Source organism: Myotis yumanensis, unplaced genomic scaffold (assembly GCF_028538775.1).
Source record: "Myotis yumanensis isolate MYYU_CA2020_CCGP unplaced genomic scaffold, mMyoYum1.0.hap1 SCAF_2, whole genome shotgun sequence".
In the NCBI taxonomy this organism is placed as follows: Eukaryota; Metazoa; Chordata; class Mammalia; order Chiroptera; family Vespertilionidae; genus Myotis; species Myotis yumanensis.
This window is the reverse complement of record NW_027223753.1, coordinates 13,986,807-14,012,902: the sequence shown is the minus strand read 5'-3', so window position 1 is coordinate 14,012,902 and position 26,096 is coordinate 13,986,807. Positions and strand designations below refer to the sequence as shown.

The window sequence follows — 26,096 nt, the reverse complement described above, 5'->3', positions numbered from 1 at the left end:
TACCTGTTTTTACTTATGTAGACATGTTTGTGTAATTAAAATTAAGTATGCATGCAAAGTTTAATTTCACAGAAAAGTGTTCTATATGTATTACTGTAACTTTAAATTTATACTGAATAGGTCTAGTAAATGCACCAGTCATAGAGAGTAAGCAAATGTACACAGCTGGGGCATGCTTAGTGCACGTGGGAACATCTCCCTGCAGGCGTTAAAATTGCTGCAGAAAGTCCTACTGGGAGACAACAGACCAATTACCACATACTAGTTATTTGCAGAACATTGTTATCAGCGTGACTCTTGGATTTAAACATGTAGACTACAGTTGTAGATACGGCAACATTACTATGGTTTTTTCCCCAACATATGGCCTATTTGCTAAAATTTGTTAAAAATAAGTGAATTAATAACAAAAAATAATCTGTTCATTATAAGCAAATCTTGGTCAAAACCACTTTTAAATTAACAGGATGTTAATTTTCACATATGACATACAGACCGGAAATTTTGTCCATTCAATCCGAAGTTCATTAAATCAAGGACTGCAAAATTGAGGGTTTACTGAACTTAAAAATAACACAACATTGTGTTCCACAGAACCCTAGGATTCTTCAGGATTTTATTTAAAATTTTTAATCCTCACCCAAGGATATGTTTTTATTTATTTAAGAGAGAGGAAGGGGGAGAGAGACAGAAACATCAATGTAAGAGAGAAACATCAATGGTTTGTCTCCCATACCTGCCCCGACTGGGGATTGAACCGGCAACCTAGGTATGTGCCTTGATGGGGAATTAAACCTGCGAATTTTGGTGCATAGGACGATACTCCAACCAACTGAGCCACTCAGCTAGGGCTCATGTATTAATTTTTAAAATAAATACACACTCATGTGTTATCCAAATGATAAACCTTAAGAAACCACCAACACATGAACTTGTACTGTTTGGTAACAATTTTGGAGAGCCCTGAGGATGAAATTTCTTCTTCCATCTCTCCTCTCCTCTCTCTCTTCCCCTCTCTCTCTCTCTCTCTCACGGGCTCACTTTTCTTTCTCTTCATTCCTTCCTTTGTTGTTGTTGTTAATCCTCACCTGTCGATGTTTTCCCATTGATTTTTTAGGGAGAGAGTGGAAGAGAGGGAAAGACAGAAAGGAACATAGATGTGAGAGAAACACATTGATAGGTTGCCTCCTGTATGAGCCCTGACCAGGAGCCTGCAACCAAGGTACGCACCCTTGAATGAATCAAACCCAGGACCCTTTGGTCTGCAGGCCTCCATTGAGCCAAACCAGCTATAGCCCATTTCTTTTCAACTGTCTTAAGATGGCAAAGCAGGGATCACAATACCAGATATTAAGCTATATTACAAAGCCACTGTTCTCAAAAACTGCCTGGGGGTTGAAACGGCCCCTGTGAGGTTGAAACAGCTCCAGTGAGGTTGAGACGGCCCCTGCGAGGCTGCACCGGCCCCAGGGAAGCCGAGAAAAATACCACATGATCTCACTCATTTATGGATAATAAAGACCATTATAAACTGATGAACAAAAATAGATACAGAGGCAGAGCAGCATTGAACAGACTGTCAAACTACAGTGGGAAACCTGGGGAGGGTTGGGGGGAGGGGTAGGAGATCAATCGAAGGACTTGTATGCATGCATATAAGAATAACCAATGGACACAAGACACTGGGTGGTAAGGGAGGCTGGGGGAATGTCGGGGGGGGGGGGGGGGAAGGAGACATATGTAATACTCTTTGTAATACTTTAAGAAATAAAACAAAATTAAAAACATAAATAAATAAATAAATAAAAACTGCCTGGGACTGGCAGAAGAACAGCCATAGACCAATGGAACAGAACAGAGAACCCAAAAGTCGACCCAAGCCATTATGCTCAATTAATATTTGACAAAGGAGGCAAGAGCATACAATGGAGTCACAATAGTCTCTTCAATAAATGGTGCTGGAAAAATTGGACAGATACATGCAAAAAAATGAAACTAGACCACCAACTTACACCAAACACAAAAATAAACTGAAAGTGGATAAAGGACTTAAACATAGACGGGAAACCATAAAAATCTTAGAAGAATCAATAGGCAGCAAAATATCAAAAATATGTCGTAGCAATATCTTTACCAATACAGCTCCTAAGGCAATGGTAACTAAGGAGAAAATAAGCAAATGGGACTACATCAAAATAAAAAGCTTCTGCACAGCAAAAGAAACCATCAACAAAACAACAAGAAAGCCCACTGAGAACATCTTTGCCAATGTTATCTCCGATAAGGGTTTAGTCTCCAAAATTTGCCAGGAACTCATACAACTTAACAAAAGGAAGATAAACAATCCAATCAAAAAGTGGGCAAAGGACTTAAATAGACACTTTTCTAAAGAGGACCTACAGAAGGCCAAGAGACATATGAAAACATGTCAAAGTCACTAATTATCCGAGAGATGCAAATCGAAATGACAATGAGGTACCATCTCACACCCGTCAGGAATAGCTGTCATCAACAAATCAACAAACGACAAATACTGGTGAGGATGCGGAGAAAAAGAAACCCTTTTGCACTGCTGGTGGGAATGCAGACTGGTGCAACACTGTGGAAAACAGTATGGAGTTTCCTCAAAAAATTAAAAATGGAGTTCCCATTTGCCCCAGTAATTCCACTTCTAGAAATATATCCCAAGAAATCAGAAACACCAATCAGAAAGGATATATGCATCCCTATGTTCATAGCAGCACAATTTACAATAGCTAAGATTTGGAAAGAGCCTAAGTGCCCACCAGCCGACGAGTGGATTAAAAAACCGTGCATAGTGGAATACTATGCTGCTGTAAAAAACAAGGAACTCTTACCATATGCAACAGCATGGATGGACCTGGAGAGCATTATGCTAAGCGAAATAAGCCAGTTGGAGAAAAATAAGTATCACATGATTTCACTCATTTGTGGAATATAATGAACAACATAAACTGATGAACCAAAATAGAGCCAGAGGAAAAAAATATTTTAGAATGGAAGTAATCCTGTTATTTGCAGACTTTTAAATATTTTCTATAACTTTTGTGATATTATACTATGTTAGTACAGTTTTGGTAATATTATATTTAAAATCTTTTTTTTCTTGACATATTAATTTTTATTGCATTAATATATTTAAAATTGTTTTTCTTGAAATATTAAGGTTTACTGCATGTAACATTATATTTAAAATATTTTTTGTTGAGAAAAAAAAGATGGCAAAACAAGCTAAACAAACAACAAAAACAACCTTTTGCACTACTTATCTATCAGTACTGGATCTTTACGATAATCATGAACAAAATACAGAGATAAAATTGGGTTCTGAGGCTGAAACAAGACTGCAACTATTATGCTTAACCTCCATTCTTAAATTTGGCTCTATCAAAATAGCCTCATTTTCTCAAAGACAACTAAAATAAATTTAAATTTCTAATATAAAACAGGCAAGTAGTATTTTATTTTGGGATTTTGCACAAAATTTCATTTTGTTAAAAAAAAAGTGTTTCTCCACTTAATAAAAAGTTTAAAAACCACCTGAAAGAATCATATACACTCTAAAAATAGAAATTATTTTCTGAGAAAAGGAATAGATACTTTGAACACAAAGGCCTGGGAATCTCTCATCCTTAAGTAAAATCCTCGAAGACTTCAGAGATTGTACAACCATGTTCTTAAACCAAGGACAAAAAGATGTCCCAATATGAGGATATGTGTCATGAACAAGTTTCAAATTTACATCTCTTGTCTCTTCCACACCCTGGATACAATGATTCATTCATTTCCCAATCATCTTAAACCTCCAGTTGTTTGGGGGTTTCCTGCTTATTTATTTTCATCTTTCTTTCTTTTCATTCCACTAAGATACAACTGCCAGATTAATTTTCCAAATCCATGATATATTCAGATAGTTTAATAGATGAACGCCAACCTTTTAAACCAACATATAAACTCTCTAGCTCTAACTAGTAGTATATAGTCAAACTTACCTCTAATCATTTGCTAACACACTAGTCCACAAGTACTTAATGCTGTATTACTCATCCCTAAACTCCCTAAAAGCTACTCCCACCTTTTTCTATTAATCCAATGCCTAAAATCAAGGCCCACCACCTCCGCATATTATTCCCTCACTATTCCAAATTTACAAACACATTGTCCCCTGCTCTGAATTCTCACAGCACCATGATCTGCACTTGCTAGTCTAGTGCAGTGCTGTCAATGGAATTTTCTACGATAATGAAAATGTTCTGCATCTGTGTTTTCAATATGGTAGAACTAGCCACATGTGGCTACTGAGTACTTATCACATGGCTATTTAAGTTTAAATTAAAATTCAAAATTCCATTTCCTCAGTCATATTAGTCGCATAGTAAGTGTTCAATAGCTAAATGTGGCTAGTGGCTACCATACTAGACAGCATAGATCTAGTGTTTGGCTCTCTACAGTCGCTAGACACAACTCTGTAACCTGAACATTACTGATTCCTCCAATTTATCTTGCTCCTAGAAAAACCTCATTTCCAATTAAATTCATTTGCCCATTGTTCCCAACATTCAGTTATCCACTCTGGGCTCCCTTTTGCTTCTCAAATTCCTTTGTATTATATCCTAAGCATTTTTCACTTCCTTTTCCCCATCAGTAGTACTATATTACTGGGCACCTACTTACTGTATGCCAGACACAGTAATAAGCATTTTGTTTATATTATATCTAAACCCAATAACCTTACAGGTAGGGTTTATTTTCCTGGCATAAATGAGTCATAAAAGAAAACTCAACTCCGCTCTGGTGGGGTAGCTCAGTTGGTTAGAGCATTGTCCCAATTAGGCCAAGATTGCAGGTTCTAACTCAGGTCAGGGAACATTCAAGAAGCAATCAATGAATGCATAAACAAGTGTAACAACAGAACTGACGTTTCTCTTTCTGCCTAAAATCAAATTAAAAAGAAAGAAAATTTAAGCCCATCCTTTTCCAGAATACTTTTCTAAATTCTGCCCTTTTAAGGCCGGGCTGAAGGCCACCATTCCTGAAGATGCTTGGTGTTCCTAAATTCCCAACCCAATCTACCATTTTTAAACCTTAAATATGTTGCCATAATGTCAATGCATATACACTCAGAGGTGAATTTAATTTTATACTAATGAAACTAGCTTCAGGACCCTCTGACTGAAAGGACTGCTTCCAATATCCTGAACCTAATTTTGATTACATAAATACAAAATTTTTAAAAAGAGTGTTCTCAAAACTGAAAAAACTTCCAACCCAAAAAAAATACAGATATATCCCTTGAATACACCTCAGAATTTCTGAAGCAAATGCCTGTGTACACTGGACTCAGCTTGCTTTTTATTCCTATGGATACTCCACCCTTGAGATCTGTGTCCTCTGGCTCCCAAGACTGGCTATGAATAGATGTTTCCTAGTTCCTTACTTCCTACTTGCTCCCCCAAATAAATAAATAAATAGCTTTTCAGAGTTTCAAAGCTAATCACAGCGGAAAGAGAGGGTAACAAGAATTAAACACAGGTGAATTACAAAGAAATCTTATAGCATGCTCCAAACTGATCTACAGATTCAATGCAACCACAATCAAAATCTCAGCTATCTTATTAGAATAGCAGGTATGCCAGAAGAGGCAGAAAGGGAGAAAGGGACAGAAAACTTGTGTTTGAAGAAATGGCAGAAAACTTCCTTAACCTGGTAAAGGAAAAAGTCACACAAGTTCAGGAGGCACAGAGAACCCCAAGCAAGAAGAACCCAAACAGGCCCATGCCCAGACACATCATAATTAAAATGCCAAAAATTAAAGACAAAGATAAAATCTTAAAGGCAGCAAGAGAAAAGAAAACTACTACCTACAAAGGAGCTCCCATAAGGCTGACACCTGATTTCTCATCAGAATCTCTACAGGCCAGAAGGGAATGGCATGAAGTACCCAAGGTAATAGAAAGCAAGGATCTGAAACCAAGATTACTATATCCACCACAGCTATCATTCAAAATAGATGGTGGAATAAAGAGCTTTCCAGATAAAAAAGGCTAAAAGAGGTTATTACCACCAAGGCAGCATTACAAGAAATGCTAAAGGGACTGCTGTAATGAGAAGAAGAAACAGAGAAACCTAAGCATACAGAATTAAAATGGCAATAAATAAGTACCTATCAACAATAACCCTAAATGTAAAATGGATTAAACGCTCCAATCAAAAGGCATAGGGTAGCTGAATAGATACAAAACCATGACCCAACTATATGCTGTCTACAAGAGACCTACCTCAGAACAAAAGATGCACACAGGATGAAAGTGAAGGGATGGGAAAAAAATTTCCATGCAAATGGAAAAGAAAAAGAAGCTGGAGTAGCAATTCTCGTATCCGACAAAACAAACTTTAAAATGAAGGTTATCACAAGACACAACAAAGGTCACTATATAATACTAAAGGAATTGATCCAACAAGAGGATATGACCCTGGTAAACATATATGCACCCAATATAGGAGCACCTAAAGATATAAAAAAACTTCCAGAGGACTTTAACGGAGAGATTGACAATAATCTATACTAATAAAAGGGTAATATGCTAATTAGACCGGGAGACCTTCCAGGAGACCAGCCAGGGAGGGCAGTTGGGGGCCATGAGGCGGGCCGGGGGGGGGGCAGTTGGGGGCCATGAGGCCGGTAGGGGAGGGCAGTTGGGGGCCATGAGGCCAGCAGGGGAGGGCAGTTGGGGGCAAGCAGGCCGGCAGGCAGAGTGGTTAGGGGTGATCGGGACGGCAGGCAGGTGAGCGGTCAGGAGCCAGCGGTCCTAGATTGCGAGGAGGATTTCCCAGATTGGAGAGGGTGCAGGCCAGGCTGAGGGACACCCGCCTCCCCCCCACGCACGAATTTCGTGTACCGGGCCACTAATACAGTCATAATAGGGGACTTTTACACCCTGCTGACTTCACTGGATAGATCTTCCAGACAAAAACTTAGCAAGGAAACAGTGACTCTAAAGGACACACTGGATCAGATGGATTTAATTGACATTTATAGAACATTTCACCCCAACAAAGTGACTGGTCAGCCAGTCATTCTGTCGTTCAGTTGTTCGGTCACTTAGGCTTTAATATATAAAACTAGAGGCCCAGTGCACAAAAATTTGTGCACTCGGGGGGAGGAGGGGGGTCCCTCAGCCCGGCCTGTGCCCTCTCGCAGTCTGGGACCCCTTAGGGGATGACCACCTGCTGGCTTAGGCCCGCTCCCTGGGGGATTGGGCCTAAGATGGCAATCAGACATCCCTCTGGCAGCCCGGCAGCCCTCAGGGGATGTCCACTTGCCAGCGGGGAGCAGGCCTAAACTGCAGTCGGACATCCTTAGCGCTGCTGAGGAGGCAGGAGAGGCTCCCACCACCACCGCTGTACTGGCAGCCATCAGCCTGGCTTGTGGCTGAGCAGAGCTCCTCCCATGTGAGAGCGCCATGACCACCAGGGAGCAGCTCCTGCATTGAGAGTCTGCCCCTTGGTGGTCAGTGTGTGTCATTCCCACAGTCATTCCCAGTCTTTCTGCTGTTAGGGTCAGTTTTCACATTACCCTTTTACTATATAGGATAGAGGCCTGGTGCACGGGTGGGGGCCGGCTGGTTTGCCCTGAAGGGTGTCCCAGATCAGGGTGGGGGTCCCGCTTGGGTGCCTGGCCAGTCTGGATGAGGGGATGATGGCTGTTTTTAGGCTGCCTGCACCCCCTTTAGGGTGGGGGTCCCCACTGGGGTGCCTGGCCAGTCTGGATGAGGGGCTGAGGGCCGTTTTCAGGCTGGCGGGTGACTGAAGCTCCCAACCTCTCCTTTTTTTCTTTATTTTTTTTTATTCCGGGATTTATTTACCTTCTATGGCTGTCACTGGAGCTGAGAGCCGGCTTTCGCTCTGAGGCTTGGTTCCAGCTCTGAGACCTCGGCTGCTGAAAGCAAGTATCCGGTTTGTTTGGGTTCTATAATTGTAACACTGTTGCAACTCCAGCTCGGCAGGCTGGCTGAAAGCATGGGGAATGTTTAGCCTCTATAATTGCAACATAGTTGCTTAGAGTGCAAGCTCAGAGGCCGGCAGCGGCAGGCGGGGAACCTTGGCTTCCTCTATCACTGGAGCAAGCAAGCCTCCTGTTCGTTTCGGCTGCCTGGCTGCCGGCCGCCATCTTGGTTGACAGTTAATTTGCATATCGCCCTGATTAGCCAATGGGAAGGGTAGCGAAGTTACGGTTAATTGCCATGTTTCTCTATTATTAGATAGGACAGAGGCCTGGTGCACGAAATTCATGCACGGGGGGGGGGGGGCCCTCAACCCGGCTTGCGCCCTCTCGCAGTCCAGGAGCCCTCGGAGGATGTCTGACTGATGGCTTAGGTGGGGAGTGGGGCTAAGCCAGCAGTTGGACATCCTTAGTTTTGCTGTGGAGGTGGGAGAGGTTCCTGCCACTGCCACTGCACTTGCCAGCCATGAGCCCGGCTTCTGGCTGAGCAGCACTTCCCCTGTGGGAGCAGACTGATCACCAGGGGGGCAGCTCCTTGTTGAGCGTCTGCCCCTTGGTGGTCAGTGTGCGTCATAGTGACTGGTTGTTCCGCCGTCAGGCCAAAACCGGCTCTTCGACATCCCCCGAGGGGCCCCGGTTTGTAAGAGGGTGTAGGCCAGGCTGAGGGCCCCCACCCCCCACCCCGGTGCACGATCAGTGCCAGGGAGGGACAAAGGAGGTTGGCCAGCTGATGAGGGACCACAGGAGGGCTCCAGGGTATGTCCGGCTCGTCTCGCTCAGTCCTGATCAGCCAGACCCCAGCAGCAAGCTAACCTACAGGTCAGAGCGTCTGCCCCCTGGTGGTCAGTGCACATCATAGCAAACAATTGAGAGGCCTTAGCATATCATTTGCATATTATACTTTGATTGGTTGAATGGCCAACCGGACGACCGGGCACTTAGTATATTAGGCTTTTTATTATATAGGATAGTACTGTAGTCCTAGCCACAGCGATCAGACAAGAAATAAAAGGCATCCAAACTGGAAAGGAGGAAGTAAAATTCTCATTATGTGCAGATGACATGATATTGTATATAGAAAACTCTAAAGACTCCATCAAAAAACTACTAGATATAATAAATGGATTTGGCAATGTAGCAGGATACAAAATCAACACCCAAAAATCGATGGCTTTTTTATACACCAATAATGAATTCTCAGAAAGAGACACGTGAAAACAAACAATCCCATTTACCACTGCAACAAAAAAAATTAAGATACTTAGGAATAAACTTAACCAAGAAAGCAAAAGACCTGTACGGTACTTGGAATATTACAGGACATTGGAAAAAGAGAGAAGATATAAACAAGTGGAAGAATATACCGTGTTCATGGATTTGTAGAATCAACATTATTAAAATGTCCATACTTCCCAAGGCAATCTACAGATTCAATGCAATCCCTATTAAAATACCAATGACATATCTCACAGAGCTAGAACAAATACTCCAAAAATTTATATGGAATCAAAAAAGACCCCGAATAGCTGCATCAATTTTGAGAAAGAAAAACCAAGTTGGAGGAATCACAATACCAGATTTCAAGTTATACTACAAAGCCACTGTAATCAAAACATGCTGGCACAGAACAGGTATATAGATCAATGGAACAGAACAGAGAGCCCAGAAATCGACACAAGCCATTACGCTCAATTAATATTTCACAAAGGAGGCAAGAGCATAGAATGGAGTCAAGAGAGTCTCTTCAATAAATGGTATTGGGAAGATTGGACAACTACATGCCAAAAAATGAAACTAGACCACCAACTTACACCATACACAAGAATAAACTCAAAATGGATAAAGAACTTAAATATAAGTTGTGAAATCATAAAAATCCTGTAGGAACCATAAGCAGCAAAATCTCAGACATCTCTTGTAACAGTATGTTTATAGATACATCTCCTAAGACAAAGGAAACTAAGGAGAAAATAAACAAATGGAACTACATCAAAATAAAAAGTTTCTGCCCAGCAAAAGAAACCATCAACAAAACTAAAAGAGAGCCCACTGTATGGGAGAACATATCTGGCAATGATACATCTGATAAAGGGTTAATATCCAAAATATATAAGGGACTCATACAACTTAACAAAAGGAAGATAATCTAATTTAAAAATGGGCAAAGGATCTAAAGAGACACTTCTCCAAAGAGGACCAAGAGAAATATGGCCAAGAGAAATATGAAAAAAATGCTCAAAGTCACTGGTCATCTGAGAGAAAAGGGAACCCTAGTACACTGCTGGTAGGAATGTAGACTGGTGCAACCATTATGGAAAACAGTATGGAGTTTCCTCAAAAAATTAAATATGGAACTGCCATTTGAATCAGTGATCCCACTTCTAGGAATATATCCTAAGAAACCCAAAGCACCAATCAGAAAGAATGTATGCACCCCTCTGTTCATAGCAGCACAATTTACAATAGCTAAGATCTGGAAACAACCCAAGTGCTCATCCTATCTAATAAAAGAGAAACATGCAAATTGACCATACCCCCGAATGCTTCCCATTGGCTAATCAGCAGGATATGCAAATTAACTGCCAACCAAGATGGCGGCCGGCAGCCAGGCAGCTGAAGCGAACAGGAGGCTTGCTTGCTTGCTCGCTCCAGTGACGGAGGAAGCCAAGGTTCCCGGCCTGCGGCAGCCCAGCTCTGAGCTCCAGATGCAACAATGTTGCAATTATAGAAGCTAAACAAGCTCCAGATAGCTGCTTTCAGCCGGCAGCGGGCTCAGAGATTAGAGCGGCAGTGATGGCTACAGAGTTTCAATTATAGAAGCTAGACAAAGCCCAGATATCTGCTTTCAGCAGCCGAGGCCTCAAGCTGGAGCCAAGCCTCAGAGCTAAAGCCAGCTCTCAGCTCCAGTGACAGCCATAGAAAGTAAATAAATCCCAGAATAAAAAAAAAAGAAAGAAAAAAAAGAGAGGCTGGGAGCTTCAGTCACCCGCCAGCCTGAAAACGGCCCTCAGCCCCTCATCCAGACTGGCCAGGCACCCCAGTGGGGACCCCCACCCTAAAGGGGGTGCAGGCAGCCTAAAAACAGCCATCATCCCCTCATCCAGACTGGCCAGGCACCCAAGCGGGACCCCCACCCTGATCCGGGACACCCTTCAGGGCAAACCAGCCGGCCCCCACCCGTGCACCAGGCCTCTATCCTATACTACAGGCAGGGCAGGACAGCGCGAACTACCATCCGGGCCCCATGTGCAGCCCTGGGCAGCGGGGCATAAGCCCCGCCCCCAGCTGGGACCCCTATGTGCCACCTGAGCCCCCAGCCGGGACCCACGTGCCGCCTAAGCCCCGCACTGCTAAGCCCCGCCCCCAGCCGGGACCCTATGACTATTGGAGAGCAGGAAAGTGCCGATGGGCCCTGGGTCGCTGTGGTGATCCGGCCATCGGTAAGTAGAAAAGTGCGGCCTGTAGGCAGCCCCCAGCTGCGCCTGATCCAGGAGCAGGAAAGCCCGGCCTGCGGGCAGCCCCAAGCTGGGCCTGCTCCCCGGTCACCATGGGGATCCAGGAGCAGGAGAGCAAGCCCAGCCTGCGGGCAGCTCCAAGCTGGGCCTGCTCCCCAGTTGCCATGGAGACCTGGAAGCGGGAAAGCCCGGCCTGTGGGCAGCCCCCAGCTGGGCCTGCTCCCCTGTCACCATGACGATCCTGGAGCAGGAAAGCCCATCTTGCAAGCAGCACCCCCATCCTGGCCATAGCTCAAGGGAGAGTACAACATGCAGTGGAGATCAGGAGCCTGAGAGATCAACACAGAGGGGCTCCTGCTCCAAGCCTCAATGGTGTGGCTGGGGGCAGGCCCCCAGCAGACAAACACACACACACACACACACACACGGGACGCCTACTCCGAGCCTCTGCTGCCAGACTGTGGCCATCAGTAGGACATCCACTGAGGTCTCCCAGACTGTGAGAGGGGCAGGCTGGGCTGAGAGAACCCCCACCCCCCAGTGCACGAATTTCGTGCACCGGGCCTCTAGTCTATATATATATATAAAGAGGTAATATGCTAATTGGACCTAACGGTGTCACAGTCACGACCGCTAAGGAGGAGGCTGCCTGTGCATGTGTGGTGAGGCATTGCTCCTGGAGATGGGGTGGAAGTGGGGAGGCGCCTGGAGGAGGCCCGTGCCTGGGAGGGCGGGGGGGTGAGAGCCCGTAGCGCCCCCCTCACCAGTCCTTCACCACCCACCTCTCACACTCAGAGCACCCTGCTGCTCACCTGCCTGGGGAAGGAGCACAGAGCAGCAGGCGGGAGGTTTCCACGCTCTGCTCAGGCGCCATGATGGGGCAGAGCCCCTGTGTTGCTCCAGAGACGGGGCGGAAGCAGGGAGCGTCTGGAGAAGGTGGGACCAGCACGAGGCAACTCAAGGGACTGAGGTTGGGGCTTGAAGTGGCCAGAGAAGGCCAGAGGGTCAGGGGGCTGGGCCAGGCATGCTGGAGCTCTACACGGAGAGGTTTGGGTGTCAAGGCAGGGTGGCGGGTGGGTGGGCAGGCCGCGTGATTTTGCGCACTGGGCTTCTAGTCTGTAGATAATTGGATAAAAAAGCTGTGGTACATTTATAACTATGCAGCAGTAAAAAAAGAAGAATCTGTTACCATTTGAGACAGCATTGAGGGACCTGGAGAGTATCAGAGAGAGACAAGTTATCACATGCTCTCACTCATATGTGGAATCTAATGAACAAAATAAACAGATGAACGGAGTGGATTCAGAGACATGGAAGCAGGGAACAGAGTGGAAAAACTCAGAGGGAAGGTGGGGGAGGGTGTGTGGGTGGGAGATAATCAATCAAAGACCTTGTATACATATGGACACAGACAATAGGGTGCTGAAGGCCTGGGGCAGGGTAGGGGTGGGGCAGGAGGGGGGCTGGCGGGGGTTAATGGTGTGGAAAAAGGGGACATATGTAATACTTTCAACAATAAAGAATTATTAAAACAAAACAAACAAACAAAACAATACTTTATAGATCAGTAGGAGAGAACTGAGAGTTCAGAAACAAACCCTTACATTTATGGTCAGTCAATGCCACTATTCAAAGAGGGAGAGACCAGTCTTCAACAAATTGTGCTGGATATCCACATGCAAAAGAATGAAACTGAACCCATACCTCAGACCATATTAAAAAAATTACTTCCAAAATGATCACAGACCTAAATGCAAGAGTTAAAACTGTAAAACTCTCAGAAGAAAACACAGGAGTAAATCATTATATAGGATTAGGAAATATTTGCTTAGATATAACGCCAGAAGCAAAAGTGTCAAGAGAGATAAATTGGACATCAAAATTTGAAACTTTTATAATCACCATAAAGAACTCTACTCAACAATAAAAAGACAACTCAATTTAAAAATGAACCAAAGATCAGAATAGACATTTCACCAAAGAAGATATACACATGGCCAATAAGCACAAGAAAAGATGCTCAACATCATCAGGGTAATACTATATATCAAAACCACAATGATATCACTTCACATCCATTATTATTATCCTATATAATAAAAGGCTAATATGCAAATAGACCGAACAGTGGAACAACCGGTTGCTATGATGCACACTGACCACTAGGGGGCAGACGCTCAAAGCAGGAGCTGCCCCCAGGTGGTCAGTGCGCTCCCACAGGGATAGTGCCACTCAGCCAGAAGCCCCGGCGGTGGCAGGAGCCTCTCCAGCCTCTGCGGAAGCACTAAGGACATCCCCTAAGGGGTCCTGGACTGCGAAAGGGTGCAGGCCAGGCTGAGGGACCTCCCCTCCAGTGCACGAATGTCGTGCACCAGGGCCTCTAGTCTATAATAACCAGACAGTATTAAGTGTCAACAAGGATGTGGAAAAATTGGAACCCTCATACACAACTGGTAGAAATGTAAAATGGTGTGGCTGCTGTGGAAAACTGTTTGACAATTCCTCAAAAAGTTAAACCGAGAGATACCAGCAATACCACTCTTAGGTATATACTCAAGAGAACTAAAAACATATCTATATATATAAAAGGCTAAGTGTCCGTCTGTCCGACCGGTCACTATGATGCGCACTGACCACCAGGGGGCAGACGCTCAACGGAGGAGCTGCCATGACGCACACTGGCCATTTAAAAATAAACGGCCCCACGGACCTGGCGCTGACAAACCAACACTCAGCTTCGCCCAAGTGGGACACAGACCCCGCCACCACCCCAGAGCAACACACCACCAAATCTCAGCCAATGCTGCCAAGACCCCATGGTGCAAAATGTGGCCCCCAGCCCAGCCCCGCCTGGAAAAACGGTTGCTGTGGATGCTGGGTAATGATGTCAAGTAGTAACTACCGGCTTCCTTTCCCTAGCAACTAGCCTCCTTGGAGTTTCTTCAGCCTAGGAACCCAACTTGCTTTTTAGTCAGATGCAAACATTTTACAGTTTAACCAAATGCTTGTGAAGCATTTTCCCCTGCCTCATCTCATTTAATCCTCACAGAAGTCCTAGAGTAGGTAGATAGGAGACTCAGTAGAATCCAATTTTCTTTTCATTAGCAAGACGCAAATAGCAGTACAGTGGGGCCTTGACTTACGAGTTTAATTCGTTCCGAGACCGAGCTCCTTAAGGAGCTCGTTAACTCAAATTACTCTATCAACTCAATGCAAAAAAGTGGAAACAACCCAAGTGTCCATCAAATGATGAATAAACAAAATGTGGGATATTATTTGGCCACAGAGTTATCAAGTATTGAATGGAAGTACTACTACAACATGGATAAACCTTGAAAACATGCTAAAACCAGACACAAAAGGCCACATATGATATGATTTCGTGTATATGACATATCCAGAATAGGCAAGTCCACAGAGACTGAAAGTAGATTAGTGGTTATCAGGAGCTGGGGAAGAGGGAAATGGGGATTGACTGCTAATGGTACAGGGTCTTTTAGGGGTGATGAAAATGTCCTAAAATTAACTGTGGTGCTGATTGCACACCTTTGATTATGCTAAAAACCAATGAGTAGTACACTTAAAAATGGTAAATTCTATGGTATGTGAATTTTCTCAAAAAAAAAAAAAAACAACCAAAAGAAACACATTTTTAAAAACATCTACTTCTAAAAGAAAAAACAAACAAAAAACCCCATCTTATCACATGGGTTGCTGGCCACACTTTCCATTGAAATAGTAAAATTAAAACCCTATTAGGCTTCTGTCCTCTATTTCATTTCTGAGAGTCACAACCTCTGTGCTCTTTCTTTTCATTTTTCGTTAAAATGTTTTTATTGATTTCAGAGAGGAAGGGAGGAGGGGGGAAGAGAGAAACATCAATGATGAGAAAGAATCTTGGATCCGTTGCCTCCTACACGCCCCCTGCCTGGGAATGGAACTGTGACCTCCTGGTTCGTAGGTGGACACTCAATCACTGAGGCACACCAGCCAGACCGGCCCTCTGTGCTTTTCTAACCCATGCTTTGGTAAAAGCCCCCGAAAATATTTTCCTCCTTTTACTTAGCACAAGGTATTCCTGGACAGAGAGCTCTGAAGTGGGCAGCGCAATCTGATAGCTCATCTTAGGAGGCTCCTCATATTGAGGCTATCAGAAGGTAGAAGGAGAGTCTCACAGCCCTAAGAAAAAAAAACACCAACCCTCCAGATACCTCGATTTCATACTTCCAGACTCCAGAACTGAGAGACAAAAATGTTCTGTAAGACACACACACACACACACACACACACACACACACAGAAGTTCCTCATACACACTGACTTGGTACACCCACTTAAAAATCGTATACAGATGGGAAACTTGTATGGACAAATTATATGAATTGTATGATTTTAAACATTTACTTAAAAATTATATGTACATATATTTCTAGTTTTTTTCAACTGAACCATGAAATCTCCAATAAAGGCCCAAGTCTAAAGTCTGTGCACTTGGAGTGGTGAATACACAATACAATACACAGATGATGTATTACGGAACTGTCCACCTGAAACCTATATAATTTATTAACCAATGCCCTCCCAATAAATTCAATAAAAATTAAAAACAAATAAATATAGTCAGTGCTCTAGTACTGCCCCAGTGCCCCATACACTGGAGGTACCCCATGTGGTCTTTTGTTTCAGAGGCTGATGAGACCTTATCACCACATACCAAAGTGTAGGGCTTTACATTCCGGTTCCACCACTTAGCAGCTGTGTGACTTTGGCCAAGTCGCTTAAACTGTGTGCCTCAGTTTACTCATTCCTAAAATGAAGCTGGCCATACCTGCCCCTTGGTGTTCAGCAAAAAATAAAACGTTAATGAGGCTCTGAACATGGCTTCTGGCACCCGGAGACGCGAGGCTGCTATTGTCTGCATATACTAGTCTGCGGCAAATCTTTTCTTTCCCATACTTTTGAACCTAGACTGATTGATATTAGCCCTCTTAATCAGCTTCAGCTGTAAAAAAAAAAAAAAAAAAAAAAGAACCTACACCAAAAGATCACTGAGAGAATAAAAAGAACAAGAGGAAAACTATCACACACCAACACATCCAGGGAACGAAAAAGGGGTTCCTTTCTCTTCGGTCTCTCTGGCTACGGCACGTCCTTAGCATCCAACACCCACAGCCCCAGGGCTCCCAGCTGAAAGGCACATCTGGGGGCAAACGAGCGATGTGAGTCTCCAACAACGCCAGCCACAACTCCACGCCAGGGAGCCATGTTTCCCACTCGGGAAAATGAAAAGCTGCACGACTGTAACGAGTGAACGAGCCCCCCCATCAGTCCCCGTCTCCCAGGAGGGCCGGCTCCCAGCACAAAGACTGCATCACCACGGGCAGCGACCTTCCCTCCCTCATCCAGCTCCTGGGGAGGCGGGTGGAGATGGACCGACCGGGAGAGCTGGGTGGGCAGGGGACAGAAAGGCCGGGGGCCTGGCGGGGGCGGGACGACCTCGGGAAAGCGAGGCACTGGGAGGTGTGGTTGGAGGGAGGGGTCGGGCCTCACCTTCGCCCGCTTGCGCCGGCTGGTCCGTCGTCCCTCCGGAGTCTCGGCGATTCCCGTTTCCATGGGGGTGGCAGAACCAGGCACGACGGGAGGCCCGGCTTGAGGCCCGGCGGACCCCGGCGGCTCGGCGAGGCCCCCGGGGGGCGAGGCCCGCGGAGGCTCCTTCTTGCGGGGAGTGCGCTCGCCGGCCACCCCCGGGCCGGCCTCCACGGGGCCCGACGGGCCCGCGGGCGGCGCGGCCACCTCGGAGCCATTCTCCGAGCCTGCCGCTACCCCAGCGCCCGCCTCCGAGCCAGCCGCGGCCGCCGCCGCCGCCGCCTTCTTCCCGGACAACATCTCCGGCCGTCGGGCTGCTGACAGCCGTAGGGGGCCGCTCAGCCTGCGGGTCCGCGGATGCGTGGGTCCGGGGCCGCGTCGCCCAGCTCCGCGTCTCCCAGCCGCGCGCTGCCTACCGCCGTCGCGTACGCAGGCGCGGAGCGCGCTCCCGTCGCGTCCGGACAAAAAGGCCGGAGACGCCCACGGCCCCGCCCTCTCCCGCTGCCATAGAGTCGCGTCCTCGCGGCTAGAGCGGCACCATGGCAAAGAGCGCGGTGCTTTCCCAGAGCGTCTCCTTGGCCTTTGGAGTTGGCCCCACACCGGAGTCTTAGGGCTTCTGGGCCAGACTGCACCTCAGAGGGCGACCATTTCATCCAGGGAATTGGATGCACTTATAAATTCATTCACTCACTCATTCATTAATTCATTCACCTATTCGTAGGTTCAACCAATATAGGTGACAAGGGCTTAATTATGGAGTTCTTGCTTTCAAAGAGCATATGGTCTAGAGATGGGAAATCTCACTTATTTATAATTGTCCTTGATTGTACTGGGGAAATCTTGGAGAGCAAACAAGTTTCGTGGTAATAAAATGGACGGTAATTAATAAACCCAGTTTTGAGTCCAACAGGATTGCTCTTGCATCCAAAGCTTTGTTCATGCCCTTGCTCCCTCACACCTCCATTCCCTTTGTCCGCTCCCTCCCCCATACACCAGTTTCTACAAAATAGTGAACACATGTCAAATATTTGTTCGTTTATTTATTATTTAGAAACAGCAGGACGATAAAGCTGGTTCAAAGGAGAACATGAAAAAATTGATATATAGTCATTGGTCAGTGGAAAACAGAATGCTAGGAAAGGATTGCAAGGTAACTATATATATAAAAGCCTAGCCCTAGCTGGTTTGGCTCAGTGGATAGAGCGTTGGTCTGCCGACTGAAGGGTCCCAGGTTCAATTCCGGTCAAGAGCATATACCTTGGTTGGGGGCACATCCCCAGTAGGGAGTGTGCGGGAGGCAACTGAATTGATGTTTCTCTCTCATCAATGTTTCTAACTCTCTATCCCTCTCCCTTTCTCTCTGTAAAAAAATCAATAAAATATATTTTTTTTAAAAAAGCCCAAGTGACTGTTATGACCAGTCAACCAGTTGCAATGACGCACACTGACCACCAGGGAGCAGATGCTTAACGTAAGAGCTGCCCCCTGGTGGTCAGTGTGCTCCCACAGCCAACGTCCTGTGGCCTCACTCCCGTGTCCCCCCCGCCCCCCAAACCAGGCCTCTAGTTTTTAAATAAGAAAAAGCAGTTGATGTCTTACAATGCCATAAAACTAAACTTTGGGGCTTATCTTTTCTCTCAGACAGAACTTATTTGCATTTATCTCCCGCAACAAAAAATATACATTTGCGCCCTAGCTGGTTTGGCTCAGTGGATAGGGCGTTGGCCTGTGGACTGAAGGGTCCCAGGTTTGATTCTGGCTAAGGGCACAAGCCTGGATTGGGGGCTCGATCCCCAGTGGGGCCATGCAGGAGGAGGCCGATTGGTGGGTCTCTCTCGTCATTGCTGTTTCTATCTCTCTTTCTCTCTCCCTTCCTCTCTTAAATCAATAAAGAAATACGTTTTTTTTTTAAAAAAATACATTTGCTGCTTATCTATTTTTTTACCCAGAAATACAGGCATACCTCGAAGATCTTGTGGTTTGGCTTCCAAACCACCATAATAAAAGGAGTATCACAATAAAGCCAGTCGTAATCCTTTTGCTGGTGGAGGGTCCTACCTTCAATTTGTGAAAAGCAAAACACCTGTGAAGCACAATAAAGCAAAACACAATAAAGCACGGTAGGCCTGTAACGAATTAGTTTCATTTTCTTAAATTGTGGTAAAATATATATAACATAAAACTTAACATCTTAAGCATCTTTAAGTGCACAGTTCACTAGTGTTAAGTACATTTACATGATTGTACAACCTCCAGATCTCTTTTCATCTTTAAAAACTGTACCCATTAAACAATAACTCCCCAACACTCCCCCCACACCACCCCCAGCCCCTGCCAACCACCATTCTACTTTCTGTATCTATAAATTTGACCACTCTAAATATCTCATATAACTGGACTCAAGCAGCTTTTGTCTTTTTGTGACTGGCTTATTTCATTTAGCTTAATCTCCTCAAAGTTCATTCATGTTGTAGCATGTACCAAAATTTCCTTCATTTTGAGACTGAATAACATTCTAATGCCTGTCTATACAACATTTTGCTTATCCATTCATCTGTTGGTGGATTTTTGGGTTTCTTCCACTTTTTGGCTGCTGTGAATAATGCCGCTATGGACATGGGTGTGCAAATATCTCTTCAAGACCCTGCTTTCAGTTGTTTGGGATATACATGCCCAAGTGGAATTGCTAGAGCAACTTACCCATTTTTTAAAAGTTCACATCTGGCCCTGGACGGTGTGGCTTGGTAGGTTGAGCACTGTCCCATGCACCAAAGGGTTTCCGGTTCCATTCTGGGTCAGGGCACAATCCCTAGGGGCGGGGGAGGGGGGAGGCATTTAGGAGGCAGCCGATCTAGGTGTTTCTCTCATTCTCTCTCTCCCCCCTCTCCCTTCCTCTGTCTCTAAAACTAATAAAACATATTTTAAAAACCAATCAATAAAAGTTGACATCTGACTTTACAGAGTGGGGACCCTAATCAATATTAAATAGTAAGTCAAACAAAGTTATCCTCCCCGAAAGCATCAGGTGACCAACAGGTGGGCCAGTTCGATAATATTCTAGTATTACTGTCAACAAACTTGCAGTAAACTTTTAGCCTTATTTCCAAGTTCTGGATAATTTTTATTTGCCGTCTCCCTCACTATGAGGATAGGGACTGTGTTACTGGGTATTTTACTCTCCGTGGCTAGCTAGGCCCTTACGTACTGTTGATTGAATGAAGTATCGCTAAGGCCTACATCACCTGGCTGTCATGAGGACATTATGAGATGTTGCTTGCAAACTGCCTGTCAAAGTCTGGCACATAGTGGCTGCTTAAGACATAGGAGTACTTAATATTATTGTTATGCAACAACTGGGGGCTGGGGGAGGGAGATGGTCATGACTCGGAGGAGGGGCAGCCATGACTCCTGGTATGGGGGCAACTGTCCTAGAGGGGGGACTGAGGCTGGGTCTTGGGGCCTGGGTGCCACCAAGCTAGAATGCTGGGAGACCTAATGTCTTTATTTAGGACTCTCCACGAGATACTTGATTCCTCGGGCACCATAGGAGCATTGGTGGCTTGGATGATCAGCTATAAGCCAGCCTTGTTTGGGTTCCTCTTCCTCCTGCTATTGCTTAGCAACTGGCTGGTCAAGTATGAAGTCAAGCCTACCCCCACAGAACCCCAGCAGGTGAGCAAGAGGGGCCTTAGCTTCAGTTGAAGGTGATGGGATATTTACAGGTAGACTGGGGTCTGGGGGACGGGGGAGATGTCAGGATAATGGGGCAAGGCTGAGGCACCCACGCCTCTAAGTCTTTGCTCTGCAGCTCACCCTTCACAAGGCTAGGAAGTCGGGACCACCCTAGGCTCTGCCACTTCATGCTTGACGTCAACATGCTTTGGCAACGGCAACACTCACTTTAAAGGAAAACATGAAAATGGATGAACTAGAGACACATGTATAACATAGGTACATCGCTAAAATATAATAATGAAGATAGGAGAGATGTACATGAATTATGACATATTTTATATAGTTTAAAACCATGCCAAACAATACCCTATCTTGTTTATGAACGCACATTTTTTAGATTTAATTCTTTATTGTTCAAAGTATTACATATGTCTCCTTTTCCCCCCATTGACCTCTCCCCAGCTGCTCCCACCCCCCAGCACATGCCCTCACCCCCCTACTGTCTGTGGCCGTTGGTTATGCTTATACACATGCATACGAGTCCCTTGGTTGATCTTACCCCTCCCTCCTACCCCCCACTCCCCAAAAGCACATGTTTAGTGAAAGTACATTAAGGCAGGATTTTTCAACTTCCACATGATTGGCATTAGGGCGGGATAATTCTCCATTGTGAGGGACTGCCCTGTGCATTGTTAGATGTTTAGCAGGATCCCCGGGCTCTACCCATAAGATGCCAATAGCTCCCACCACCCCTGTCGTGACAACCAAAAAATGCCTCCAGGCATTGCCACAGGTCCCTTGGGAGGACACACTAGCCTCTGGTTGAGAGCCACTGGAATGAAGAAATGCACGGAAAAAGTAAACGCCGGATTCAGGATTGCAGTTGAGATGCGTTCAGGGCGGGAGGGAGACACTCGAGGAGAGGGAGCCACAATTGCATTTGTGATGTTTTACTTCTTACACTAGCGTGGAGACGTGGGTATTTGCTGTGATATTTACTTTTTTGTGTGTCTGAAAGATTTCATTTTTAAAGGGTTGGAAAGACCAGGAATTTGTAGTTGAATCCAAAAAGAACAGCTAAAGTATTATTGCTCTGGGTGAGGGGGCAGATGAGGACGATAGAGACAAGAGTGTGTCCTGAGAACTGAGACTGGGCAGCAGAGGCTTCGCAGGGCCTGGGGAACGCACAGCCCTGGAGACAAATACATTTGGGTTGAAGGTTTTATGTTCTTCCATGAACCAAAGGGAACTGTGGGACCTGGGAGTGTGGGGTCTCTCCCGCAAGCTGGATGATGCTGAGCCCCCATTCTCTCACCCACACGATGCTCTCCTGGCGGGCAGGCTGTGAGAATCCATTAAGGTGATAGTTATATATCACCCGGCACGGGAAGGGGGGGGGGGCTCTCGTTATTAACCAACCTCCCCTCTTTTCCTGCTGGCGGGAGCTTAGGAAAAGACAGAGAAACGAAAGACCCCCGAAGCCGAACCCAACGGCAACGCCATGAGCACGAGAGAAGTCGAGAGACTGCACGCCTGCTTCGCCCTCCAGGACAAGATCCTTGAACGGCTTATGTTCAGTGAAATGAAGCTGAAGGTCTTAGAAAATCAGATGTTCATCGTTTGGAATAAAATGAATCACCACAAGCGGTCGAACGGTCAGCAGATGTTTGCCGAGAGGAAGCACAGACCGAGGAGACAGGAGTCCCCCTTCTCTATCGACTCGGAGTGCACGACCAATTCCCCCTGAGGGCGGAGGCTGGGGCGGGCTGGCTTCTTCTGGTGTTACCTTTACTCAGTAAAACCCCATCAGAGACTATTGGATTTTCTTAGTAAATCACACTGGAGAGGATGATTGGGCGCTGAAAGGTCACCTCCGGAAAAGCAATCTACTCACCAGGCCAGCCAGACGGCATCCTATGACACAACCTGACGGCTCTAGAACCCAGCCTTCCTAACCGTCAGTTGGACCACCCTGACCCTAGTTCAGGGCGCTATTTACCTGTTCATCTTGAGTCTCCCAAGGGTCTCCCCACTGCTGTCCCACCCTCTGATCTCCCCTCACTCTGCACCCAGAGGCCAGAGCAAGCCCTGCCAGGCCAGGCTCTGAGTGTGTTCATTGCCTGTTCTCAAGCCAACGTCTCCCCGTGGTTGACAGAATAAAACCCACACTCCCTACTTGGTGTTCAGGCGCTCCATGATCTTAACCCCTTTCCAGGCTCTTCCCCGCCCGCCCCCTCCCATTTCTCACCCTCACACGCTTTATACTCTATGCCAAAGTACCCTAAACATCAGTCATTAGGTACCACCTTTGTAATTTTTGCCATAGTCATGAGTCACCTGAATGTTTAACTCAACATTGTCCCTTTAAATGGACTATTTTTCCTTAAATAAATGTATCTGTAAAGGAACATAGTAATAAAGGTAAATAATTTATTTGTAAATTAAAAACAGCATCATTTGCCTGAAATAGACCTTAACTGTCAAAATAGAGACAATGGAAACTAAATGATGTTAAGTTCCAACCAGAGCTGGGTTGCCTTCTGACGGATCTAAACCTGTGAATTTCGGGTTGAAAAAAAGGAGATTTAGCAAGTGTTAGTGCTTAAAAGATATGCTAGCACCAAGCTGAGACTCTTCCCCGTCGGAGATTGGAAAGGGCAGCACTACCTCACTGCGACTTCGTGCCTTGTTGGTGTCCTACTTAAAATCACCTCTCTCCCACGAGTCTCGGGACCTCTAACCAAACCAGATGACTGGCCGTCGCCCAGCTGCATCCACATCTCTGGGCACATGGTTTCGTCCCCTGGAAGCCCTTTTCTTCCCGTTCTGCTGTTACAATTCTTCACTTCCTCCAAAGCTAACACCGCCAGGAGGCTGCCTTCAACCCAGCTGTGCTGAATCTCTTTCCTTAGCACTCTCCTGGCATTTTATCTGTACTTCTACAGAAGAACGTGCCACAACCCGCTGACACTTGATTTGTACAGATTTCTATATCCCCTCCTCACCCTCTGACTTGCTTATAGATGCTTGAGGGCAAGCACAGCATCTGGCTCATCTGTATATCTCCCCATAGCACCTAATACAGTGGCTTGTATACACTCATTCTATATAGTAAAAGCCTAATACGCTAAGTGTCCGGTCGGCCAGTCGTCTGTTTAACCAATCAAAGCGTAATATGCTAATGATATGCTAAGGCCGCTCAACCACTCGCTATGACGTGCACTGACCACCAGGGGGCAGACGCTCCAACTGGTAAGTTAGCTTGCTGCTGGGGTCCGGGCAATTGGGACTAGGCGAGACAGGCCGGACATGCCCTGTAGCCCTCCCGTGGTCCTCCCTGGCTGGCCCACCTCCTACATCCCTTCCCAGCCCCAATCATGCACTGGTGGGGTCCCTCAGCCTGGCCTGCACCCTCTTGCAATCCGGGACCCCTCAGTGGGGCACATTGACTGTCAGGTAGTTCCATTTATATAATAAAAGCTTAAGCGACCGTTACGGCAGAATGACTGGAATGACCAGTCACTATGGTGCGCACTGACCACCAGGGGCCAGATGCTCAATGCAGGAGCTGCCCCCTTGTGGTCAGTGCACTCCCACAGGGGGAGTGCTGCTCAGCCAGAAGCTAGGCTCACGGCTGGCGAGCACAGCGATGGTGGTGGGAGCCTCTCTTGCCTCCACAGCAGCGTTAAGGAGCAGTGAGCTGAGCAGTAAGGAGCGAGCAGGCGGGTGTTAAGGAGCGAGGGGTCCCAGACTGCGAGAGGGCACAGACCAGGCTGAGGGACATCCCTTCCAGTGCACGAATTTCATGCACCGGGCCTCTAATTGCTCAATAAAAAATGTCAGTGACTATCAATCCCAGTCTTAAATGTCCTGACATTTTCTCTGCCCCCCCATTGAATGATGACTCTCCTGTATCCTATATTAAGAGCAAGATCTCTGGAGCTTGACTGCCTGGCTTTAAATCCCCAACTCCATCTACTCCCAGGTATGTGATCTTGGACAACTCTAAGTTGTTTTATTTTTGTTGTACCTCAGTTTTATCAGCTGTAAAATGGGAAGAGTAATGCTACCAACATCATCTATTATTGTGAGGATAAGATGAGTTACTACACACCCCCCCCCCCCCCGCCCCCGCCACAAGAGCAAATTATTCCTTCTTAGTGAAGACTCCCATGATCTCCCTATTTAAAATCACACCCTTGCCTGTGTGTCAGATATTGTCTACCTCCAGGACCCCTCTCCATCCTTTTCCTGCCTTTCTGCCAAGGGGCCAACCTGCATGGTCTGCATCATCAAATTCCTTTGCCCTGTGGTTTCCAGTTCAGTTGCCCACCAGGGTTCGCTGGCAGAAGATGAGTGGTTGGGAGAAGGCTGAAGTACTTATTCCCTCAGCTCCCTTCTGTGGGGTTGTCTCAGGCTGGTGCAGGGCTGGCTGGGTCCCTTGAGAGAGGGTCACTCCTCCTCTTAGGGATGCTCTCTCTATGAGACCTTCTTCCAGGTTCCCTTTGGGCCCAAGGGCAGGAGCATCCTCCCATTTACCAGATATGGGTTCCCTAAAGCCTGTTCACACTTTTGCACAATTTCATGGGTCATTACTAATGATCTTATTGTATGGCCAGGTCAGTGGACCATCAGAACTGGACCATGAGGAGAATATCCATATGGTAACCTTATGTTGTGGAAACAGACACAGCAATTAAAGCCACAAACTTGATCTATATGCGACATATGAACAAACTCACAATAAGGACCTGCTTCTTTAAGAGAATATCTGGAATGAAAAGCTGATCAAGACTATGTGGCCATCATATCTATGCCTGGACCAACCACTATAGCAAAACCATCAAGGAAGTCTGACATGGCTCAGTGATGATCCATTTGACCTACAAAGCACTAATGCTCACGGAATATGTATTACTTGCCAATAATGTTGGCCTTGGCTCAAGGTGATTCAAGGTGTGACACATTGACCTTGGATCTGACCAGTTCAAATAGGCAAATTGGTCGCCATGGATTCTGACCACCAAGGACCTGGTTTAGGATATGGGTGGCTATTCTCTTCCACCAAACAGGTACCACCTAGACTTTTAAGGTTCTGGTGAGCAATGGCTTGTATAATTCCAGCAAACCATTCTCATGTGCTGGAATTTCCTGATATGATACAATATGACGATGGAACTACCTTCACAGCACTGCCTCCCAGCTGTGGGTGAACATGGCATTTGATTCAAGGTATCTGACCCACAGGTCCTTGTGTCACACCTTGATGGTGCTGAGGCCCACTGGCAGAATATTGAGAAGTGCCCTTTGTATGCCCAGAACTGTTTTGTACTCTAGATACAAGATCTTCCTTGCTT

The 26,096-nt window shown here is 46.0% G+C and overlaps 2 protein-coding genes across 3 annotated transcripts in view; one reads left to right on the top strand and one right to left on the bottom strand.

Annotated features, from left to right (window-relative positions):
• KDM1A (lysine demethylase 1A) overlaps nucleotides 1-17,451 on the bottom strand; it is a 66,542-nt gene extending 49,091 nt beyond the window's left edge. For both annotated transcript variants that reach the window (XM_070404325.1, XM_070404326.1), the window contains exon 1: nucleotides 17,029-17,451. In XM_070404325.1, coding sequence (XP_070260426.1) covers nucleotides 17,029-17,364 — 336 coding nt within the window. In that variant the 5' untranslated portion in view covers nucleotides 17,365-17,451. The remainder of the gene's footprint in view (nucleotides 1-17,028) is intronic.
• A 3,108-nt stretch (nucleotides 17,452-20,559) lies between these two features.
• On the top strand, nucleotides 20,560-22,486 carry TEX46 (testis expressed 46). Its single transcript, XM_070403064.1, has 2 exons — nucleotides 20,560-20,736; nucleotides 22,289-22,486. The coding sequence occupies exons 1-2, from the start codon at nucleotides 20,560-20,562 to the stop codon at nucleotides 22,484-22,486; spliced, it is 375 nt and encodes a 124-aa protein (XP_070259165.1).
• The last annotated feature ends 3,610 nt before the right edge of the window (nucleotides 22,487-26,096 follow it).